This window comes from Entelurus aequoreus, linkage group LG09 (assembly GCF_033978785.1).
Source record: "Entelurus aequoreus isolate RoL-2023_Sb linkage group LG09, RoL_Eaeq_v1.1, whole genome shotgun sequence".
NCBI classification, from domain to species: domain Eukaryota; kingdom Metazoa; phylum Chordata; class Actinopteri; order Syngnathiformes; family Syngnathidae; genus Entelurus; species Entelurus aequoreus.
In genome coordinates this window covers 38,681,143-38,691,076 of record NC_084739.1, presented here as the reverse complement: position 1 = coordinate 38,691,076, position 9,934 = coordinate 38,681,143, and the positions used below count along the sequence as shown (strand labels likewise).

General features: G+C 39.5%; 1 protein-coding gene across 1 annotated transcript; it reads left to right on the top strand.

The window, feature by feature from the left end:
• The first annotated feature begins 6,150 nt into the window (after positions 1 to 6,150).
• nanp (N-acetylneuraminic acid phosphatase) lies at positions 6,151 to 7,921 on the top strand. The gene is made up of 2 exons (XM_062058739.1): positions 6,151 to 6,315; positions 6,601 to 7,921. Exons 1-2 carry the CDS (start codon positions 6,226 to 6,228, stop codon positions 7,237 to 7,239), a joined length of 729 nt encoding a protein of 242 aa, XP_061914723.1. The 5' UTR covers positions 6,151 to 6,225; the 3' UTR covers positions 7,240 to 7,921.
• The last annotated feature ends 2,013 nt before the right edge of the window (positions 7,922 to 9,934 follow it).

The window sequence follows — 9,934 nt, the reverse complement described above, 5'->3', positions numbered from 1 at the left end:
TTTCATTTGCAAGTGATATACAATAGACTACATGCAGTTAAATTCCAAGATGTTAGATGGCGTTAATATATAGCAGGGGTCACCAACCTTTTTGAAACCAAGAGCTACTTCTTTGGTACTGATTAATGCGAAAGGCTACCAGTTTGATACACACTTAAATAAATTGCCAGAAATAGCCAATTTGCTCAATATACCTTTAACTCTATGTTATTATTAATAAATAATGATATTTATCTTTGTGGAAACACTGATCATCTTAATGATTTCTCACAATAAATATATATAGAAACAGATAAATATCAATATGCAACACTTTATTTTTATATTTTCTCTAAGTGCATATTTTTCAAATTGAACATTTTCAAATGATCACTTCTAAGACAGTCTTGTGAAATCACAATATCCCATTTTAACTAGCTAGCCACTGACATTTTTTAACAAATCATGAATTACTTTGCACCATGTTTTTACAAATAATAACTCATGTAAAATACAAAAGTCAACTCTCAAATTTTTAAATAAATCATGTCCCACTTTGAACTGGACACCAAATCTGTTATCTGTTTCTTTGTCAGTTAGTGAAGACCAAGTCTTTAAAATATTTTCTTGGATTTTCAAATTCTATTTGAGTTTTGTCTCTCTTAGAATTAAAAATGTCGAGCAAAGCGAGACCAGCTTGCTAGTAAATAAATACAATTCAAAAAATAGAGGCAGCTCACTGGTAAGTGCTGCTATTTGAGCTATTTTTAGAACAGGCCAGCGGGCGACTCATCTGGTCCTTACGGGCTACCTGGTGCCCGCGGGCACCGCGTTGGTGACCCCTGATATATAGACTCTACAGTTTGTTGCTTTGGTCAGGAAGTAGTCTTTGCCATTAAGTTGAATGTGGCAGTCCTTTCTTTCACTGAGCCACATGAAGTGTTTATACTGTAAGTATTGTACTTATTACACATCAGCTGTTTGATTGTAACATGCATCTAAGTTGTAGTTTTCATTACCAAATTTGGAGTTGTTGAAATCGCCATGTGAAGTGAAGTGAAGTGAAGAGAATTATATTTATATAGCGCTTTTTCTCAAGTGACTCAAAGCGCTTTACATTGTTAAACCCAATATCTAAGTTACATTTAAACCAGTGTGGGTGGCACTGTGGTCTCGCCCAAGGACACAACGGCAATGACTAGGGTGGCGGAAGCGGGGATCGAACCTGCAACCCTCAAGTTGTTGGCACGGCCGCTCCACCGACCGAGCTATACGTCCATGGTAAAATGGCTATGACTAATCAGTAGCATGTACTGTGCATCCGGAAAGTATTAACAATGCTTAACTTTTCCACATTGCGTTATGTGACAGTCCTCAACATTCTACAGACAATACCCCAGAATGACGATGTGAAAAGTTTTAATTTATTATTTTTGCAAACTACAAAATCACATGTACATAATAAGTATTCACATCCTTTACTCAGTACTTTGTTGATTCACTTTTGTCAGCAATTACAGCCTAACGTCTGTTTGAATATAATGTCACAAGCTGGGCACACCTATCTTTGGGCGGTTTCACCCATTCCTCTTTGCAGCACCTCTCAAACTCCAAAAGGTTGGATTGGAAGCATTGGTTTTCATCCAGGATGTTTTTGTACATCGCTGCATTCATCATTTACTCTATCCTCCCTCTTCTCCCAGTTCCTGCCGCTGTAAAACATCCCCACAGCATGATGCTGCCACCGCCATGCTTCACAGTAGGGATGGTATTGGCCTGGTGATGAGCGGTGCCTGGTTTCCTACGAATATGACGCCTGGTTTTCACGCCAAAGAGTTCAATCTTTGTCTCATCAGACAAGAGAATTTTGTTTCTCACGGTCTGAGAGCCTTCCGGGTGCATTTTGGCAAACATATTACTAAGAAATAGCTTCTGTCTGGTTACTATACCATACAGATTTGATTGGTGGATTGCTGCAGAGATGGTTGTAAATGGTAAATGGGTTATACTTGTATAGCGCTTTTCTACCTTCCAGGTACTCATAGCGCTTTGACACTATTTCTACATTCACCCATTCACACACATATTCACACACTGATGGCGGGAGCTGCCATGCAAGGCCCTAACCACGACCCATCAGGAGCAAGGGTGAAGTGTTTTGCTCAAGGACGAGGTTGGTAGAAGGTGGGGATTGAACCAGTAACTCTCAGGTTGCTGGCACGGCCACTCTCCCAACTGCGCCACGCCGTCCCCATTGTTGTCCTTCTGGAAGGTTATCCTCTCTCCACAGAGGAATGCTGTAGCTCTGACAGAGTGACCATAGAGTTCTTGGTCTTCTCCCTGACTAGACTAAGATGAATGCAGCGATGTACAGAGACATCCTGGATGAAAACCAACGCTTTCTATCCAACCTGATGGCGCTTGAGAGGTGCTGCAAAGAGTATTGGGGAAAACTGCCTAAAGATAGGTGTGCCAAGCTTGTGGCATCGTATTAAAAAACTTGAGGCTGTAATTTCTGCCAAAGGTGCATCAAAAAAGTATTGAGCAAAGGCTGTGAATACTTATGTACATGTGATTTGTTATTGTTTTGTTTTTGATAAATTTGCAATCATTAAAAAAAAAAAGTTTTACATTGTCATTACAGGGAATTGTCTGTAGAGTGTTTAGGAAAAAAATGAATGTATTAAATTTTGGAATAAGGTTGTCCATCTATCTATCCATTTTCTACCGCTTGTCCCTTTCGAGGTCGCTGGGGGTGCTGGAGCTTATCTCAACTGCATTCGGGCAGAAAGCGGGGTCATACTTGCCAACCTTGAGACCTCCAAATTCGGGAGATGGGGAGAAGGGGGCTGTTGGGGGCGTGGTTGGGGGGGCGGGGTTGAGGTGGAGGCAGCATACCCCTTCCCCTTCGAGCTTTTCTGGATGAAATTAAATTATTTTTTCCAATCATTTTGGAACTTTCAAGCGTATTTCTTCTTCTTACTCGTCATCGCCATGTCTCTTCTTTGATCTTCTGCTTCGTCTCCTTCTTGTTGTGTGTGCAGTTGTGAACTGAGTTCCAAAAGCCGTAGATGTTATTGTAGTGTCCCGGAAGAGTTGGTGCTGCAAGGGATTCTGGGTATTTGTTCTGTTGTGTTTATGTTGTGTTACGGTGCAGATGTTCTCCCGAAATGTGTTTGTCATTCTTGTTTGGTGTGGGTTCACAGTGGGGTGCATATTAATAACAGTGTTAAAGTTGTTTACACGTCTACCGTCAGTGTGACATGTATGGCTGTTGACCAAGTATGCCTTGCGTTATCATTAAAGCAGTTAAAATATCATACAACATGTCAGCATTTCTTGACATCTTTGAGTAAAGACCATTGTTAAACCCATCCAACGCTACATTATAATGTGACTGTGCTGGTATGCTGTTTATATGGAGGAAAAGCGGACGCCTGGATAGCATACGGCTGTTAAGGGGTGAAGGTTTCAGGTGTGGAATGATGTTAAAGGCAGTGTCTTTAAGGCGAGACCCAATATTGTTGTCTGGGTGGAAATCGGCAGAATTTTGGGAGAACGGTTGCCCCGGTAGATTTTCGGGAGGGGCACTGAAATTCGGGAGTCTCCCGGGAAAATCGGGAGGGTTGGCAAGTATGGGAGGGGTACACCCTGGACAAGTCGCCACCTCATCGCAGGGCCAACACAGATAGACAGACAACATTCACACACTAGAGCCAATTTGGTGTTGCCAATCTACCTATCCCCAGGTGCATGTCTTTGGAGGTGGAAGGAAGCCCGGAGGGAACCCACACAGTCACGGGGAGAACATGCAAACTCCACACAGAAATATCCCGAGCCCGGGATTGAACTCAGGACCTTCGTATTGTGAGGCACATGCACTAACCCCAATTTCGCCGTGCTGCCGGGAATAAGGTTGTAACAAAACAAAATGTGGAAAAAGTGAAGCCCTGTGAATACTTTCCAGGTACACTGCATGACACATTCAATGAAAATTAGCATCCAGTTAGTGTATTTTCAAAAGTGGAGCCTTACTGTACTTTTGAGCAATTTCTTTTTGCTTTGTTGGCATGAAAAATTGTAACATTACCTTTAGTCAGTCCGACTAAGTCGGCACTTGTTTTATCGCACTGTATGGAATGGCCTCAATCTCGTTACCCTGCGTAATGACAATAAAGCTGATTCTGATTCTGATTCTGATTCTGTGGGTGTTTGACTGATTGTTTACCCCAATCCAACTATTGGTTCACCACCTAGTGATTGACCCGATGCAGATACTGTTATCGGACGTGACGTGCACGTACAACAAAGGTATGGAAATATCACACCGTTTGATTTTGAGTGAATCGGTATCGATAGTCGTCGGTCGGTGCCTGTAGAAGTACGGAATTCAGTACTAAGATAGGCCAGTTGAGTTCCTTTCAGTTCTACAAAAGCATTGCTTTATCTTTCAAAAATTTTGACTCAGATACTGTATAGATTGAATGTGATGTCCTTTGTCAAGAATGGCAAAAATGCACCAGATCTGATGCACGTAGAACTTTGTTTTGCAAGTGACCTTCATTCGTCTGAAATATTCCAGATCACCTGCCATGTAATAAAGTCCTCCGAGATCTTTGCGCTGAATTAATAAAGACTCACCTGTTTGTACGGCTTACTCTAAAGCCAGACTTAGCCGTGTCCCTTCCTGTATACCCTGAAATACACCACAGTGACACCCGTACAGTACATCCCCCAATCACACACCAGGATCACTATAATGGATGCTCGCAAAAAAGTATGCAAACTTTCCGTGTAATGTTTCAAATGTATGATTCATGCCCAGCTGAGTGATTGTGTGTGATTGTGTTGCAACCACAAATCTAAAAGTGGAAGAGTCCATGAGCATCTTTTTCATATGTTTGCACCTTTTTTAAAGTGTCACAACCTGTTTACAGTTTTACATCTCTGCACTTGATAGTTCAATCTCCAAGGTTAAGAGTCTGGCCCTAAAGTGAGCCTATTCCTCATCTAACGTGCAAAAGGCAGACGTTGTTTTGACTGATAGTAGCAAGTAAAGCTGTTTACACCATTTCTTGGATTGTATCTTATGTGTGGCATATTTGTTTCAAGGCCAATTGGAACACTCATGCAAGCACCTGACCTACACACAAGCAAATGAGCTCAGGTAATGTGAGAAGAGCTTGTTGTGTGTTCTGATTGGGTTAAACTGTGTCTGCACGCAGTTGCGTGTGAACCACTGGCTTATTGCCAGAGGTGAGAATGACTGAGCTGAATAACAAGTAAGGTATGTTTTGATTTTGCACAACAGTGTCACAGAATAAGAATGATCTACGGTCTACGCTGTGAGAAAAAGTCTGTAGGTTTTATGGTGAAATAAAGTTAAAGAGTGACAACAAATAGTAACTTAAAACAATAGGATATCTTTAACTAAACTAAACTTAAAAACAGTGGAAGGTTTTTTTTTGTTTTATTAAAAACTGATTAATAAATTCAAAACAGTATTGTATTAGTACAAATATTTTTTAAAAATTAATTAATGAAATAGAAATAAAATAAAACAATTAAAAACATTTCAGAAATAGAAAATAAAAACATTTACTTTTGAATAATTTTCCAGTTGAAAATGCATTGTTGCATTTGCATGTGTTACGGTAAAATTATGTACAATAGATAATAGGCATAAAACTTTCCTTTTTGCTGTTTTGTGGATTTCAATAAACATGTTTACAGTTACCAAACTATTATTACAACAAGTTTGTTTTTTTGTTTTTTTAGAAAAACAGAGACACATTTTGCTACATTTTATGCGATGTTTTAGAATATATTCATTATAAATATGTATGTAAATATGTATAAGTTATGTTGGCATTAAGATTTAATTCAAATGCACTTTTTTTATGTTTTGGTGTTTTAGTGAGAATAGCTGTCATATTAAAAAGAGGTGGCGCAGCATTGTTTGATTTTGAAATACTTTAATTTGTATAGCTGAATTTAGTAGTAATCTGTACGAACCTATTTGAACTTCATAACGAACGTAAAATAGGTGTTCGATGCATTGTGATTGGAACAAAAACAACCGAGGACAACTCTCATTTTGATTAACTGACGCCCTCAAGGGGCTATAGGTTGACAGTGCACTGCATTAAGAGAAAACAACAATTCCCACCATGCAGTGCGTTCATCTTGTCGCAGCTACTTCCGCAATCGACAACGTGTTCTTCCGTGTTTCCAATGTAACTCACGATGGACGCCAGCGTCATAAAGGCTATATTATTTGACTTGGACAACACGCTCATTGAAACAAGTTGGGCAAGTGAATGTGCGATACAAAAGGTGACATTTGTCTACGTAAATTATTGTTGTGGTTTTAATTTCGAAGGGTTTAAGCAAACTTCTGTATAAAGAGATATGTCGATCTGCGACCACACCTTAATGGTTACATATATAATAACTAATATAATTTATGTGATATAGTGATTACAATTATATAAATAACGTGAACACGTTCAATGTTTTTATTTTTATTTTCCTACTGTCACTTTTGTGTAAGGTTTACTAAAAAAAAAAGCTCATCTACGTGTTGTAATTATTTTAACCTGCTGTGTTTGACTTTTACAGACTCGCGAACTTTTGAAGAGCTCACTGGTTGTCGACGATGACGTCATCACCAGTATATGTGACATGTTCAAGCACAAACTCCATCATGAGAAGTTTGACCCTGCAGCTGGTAGATCCATCGATGAGGTCCGAGTGGGTCACTGGGAGGAGAGCATCAAGGAAACTGTGGACAGTTCACCAGCAGCCCTCCCGGCGCAGTGCTACCACATGTGGAAAAATAGTCGACTGGCGCTTCTTTGTTTGTCCCCGGAGCTGTGCAGTTTTCTCAAACAACTGCGGAAGAGATACAAGCTGCTGCTCTTGACAAATGGGAACTCTCAAACGCAAAGGGAGAAAGTTAAGGCGGTCGGTTGTGAAGGGTTTTTTGATGCAGTTGTGTTCGGGGGAGATTACGCTGAGCAGAAACCCTTCCCCTCGATCTTCAGACTATGTTTTGATCTGCTTCAGGTGGACGCCCAGGACTGTATCATGGTTGGAGACTCACTGGACACGGACATCCAGGGTGGGTTCAGCGCTAAAGTGCATGCTACAGTTTGGATTAACAGTACAGGAGGTGCAGTGCCTGTTGGTTCTGTGACTCCAGACTACACTATTCCTACTGTGTTGGACCTGGAAGAAATTCTGGCACAACTAAATTAAGGACAACTGGTGTTCAACCACGACCGATGTTGACTAATGTTTCCATTACATCTAGGTGAAAGTCTACCTTATAACAATGCCACAAAATGTAATATTTTGTTAAATCTTAAAAGTAATTTGATTACCAAACACAATCTTTATCCAGATCAAAAATGTGCTACCTGTGAGGTCTGCATTGTCGCAAGGTCATAAAATAAATGGTAAATGGGTTATACTTGTATAGCGCTTTTCTACTTTCAAGGTACTCAAAGCGCTTTGACACTATTTCCACATTCAGCCATTCCCACACTGATAACTGGAGATGTCATGCAAGGCCCTAACCACGACCCATCAGGAGCAAGGGTGAAGTGTCTTGCTCAAGGACACAATGGATGTGACTAGGTTGGTAGAAGCTGGGGATCGAGCCACGAAGGTTGCTGGCACAGCCCTCTCCCAATCGTGGCAGATGTTACTGTAAAGATTCAATCTCAAGTCTATATTACCTTGTTGGTGGTTGCTGGTTGTTTCCATGAACATTAATCATGTGTTATTGTCATCAAATTGAATTGTATCATTTGAACACAATATTAAATTTTTTAAAGCAACAAGCCTTCAACATTTTCTTTTTACCTGATTTTGTAACTACTTTTTCAACAAGTTGCACAAAAATTCCAATGTTTTGAGGCACACTTTTTCAATAACATTGATTATGAATGTAACAATATGAACATTTCATATATCCAATTTATTGTGAGCAAAATAATCACGTTATTACTAGCGTGGTAATGTTGAATGTGCTCAAAAAGTATGTATATACACACTGAAATCTTTTTAGATTTTTTTTTAAATGACTAAAATAAATATACTTACTTTTAGAAAGCCCACTATTATTCATGTTTTGTGTTTCTTAAGCTTCACTGATGGGTGTGCTGGCGTCCAGGCCTGGCCCTAACCAATCTGGCGCCCTAGGCAAGATTTTAGGTGGCGCCCCCCCACATCGGCAGTGAAGTGTATATACTCACAAGAGACCGAATAGCTTTGTCTTTGACCTTTTTTTTTACTTAAAGAAAGCAAATTAACATATTATATGAGAATGTTATGTTATGATTATCTTTAACCGAATCACAGCAGTGCTCAAATCAAAAAACAGCATTCCCTCTCATGTGATATTGCTTAAATAACATTAATGATGTGCACTTTAACAACTAGGCTTACAACTATACCTAATATATAAAGGGGTGGAAAAGTGACTATTACCTGCAGGGCAAACATTAGCTAACCAGAAGGCAATAACAATGTAAACAAAAAACACCTGCTTAAAAGATCTAATACAAATGTCCCTGAGGAATGTAAGGTGGGAGTACTGTAATTACCTAACGTTACATTATTATTTTCCATAACAATTTAGCCCCCTCCACAATATTAACCCGACGTTAAAACAGAACTATCTATTTATTGATTAGCAATTGCCGAATCATGTAACATTAGCTTAATGCTAAAAAGCCAGGTTACTATCACATTCTGTAACAGACAAATAATTTCATGTAGGCTAACGTTACCTACCTACTACCTCTGTCTTTTTCTCGTTTCTCCTCCTCTTCTTTTCTATTTTTTCTTCCCTGGGCACCTGACAGTTTTGGCCGTTTTGACATCTTGTGTTGATTTTTTGATGTGGTGACGTCCAAAAAGTCATGATACGGGAAGGGAGGGGGCGCACCGTGCGGGGGTAGGGGGGTGGGCGTAATGTTGTAACAAATAATATTTCTATTAAATAGGCTTTACTTTGCATTTTAATTAACGTGGGATTCTTTTTTGTATTTAGAAATAATAGTACCAACTTTTTTTTTTCTCCAACATTTGTGGCACTGGCGTGGCGCCCCCTGATGGACGGCGCCCTTAGCATTTGCCTATACGGCCTATGCCACGGGCCGGCCCTGCTGGCGTCCTACTCTGTTCAGCAGTCTTTGAAGGAAGGCACAGGTAAAACCGGATGTCCGCTAGCTTAGCTGTGTGCTGGAATAGTAAACTGCTGACCTTTGCCCAAAATGTGCAAAAATTGGAAAAAGTTGCAAGGCCAAAAGCATACTTCATGGGAATTGGTTGATTTTGTATAAATTAGCACAAATTCTCCACAGATATTGATGCCTTGTTAGAATTATTATCACCTTACCAGCAACCTTTTATTTATCCAGGGTAAGACAATAAAGAACAGATTCTGTTTGCAATGCTGACCAAGCCAAGGGGCAGAATTTACATGTTAGAGATGTTGAAGTGTGATGATAATCTCTTATCGTCTTTCATTTACCAATAAAAATGTGCGCTCTAGATCGCTCTCAACTGTTCACAAATGCTCTCAATGTGCGGGAATCGGATGTGTTGGAACATAAATGTTTAAAATGTTCAAACACATTTCAAGCATGAAATAAACATGGAGAATGTTTGCAATTTATGGACGACAGAGCACACAGTGGACAATAAGGAAGCCTTTGGTGGTGTTTCCTTCTGTAAATCGAACTTATTATTACTATTATTAGTTATAATTCATTAAAACACTACAATCATTTGACATTGAGTGCTGTGTATGTGCATTGTTGAGTCAGTGGTATACAACTAGTAACACTTCAATAATGTGTTTTACAATTTTTTGTTGATATCATGTGCTTTTTGAAGTTAAGGTTGGATGGAATACTTAAAACATTGATAATAAATTCATAAA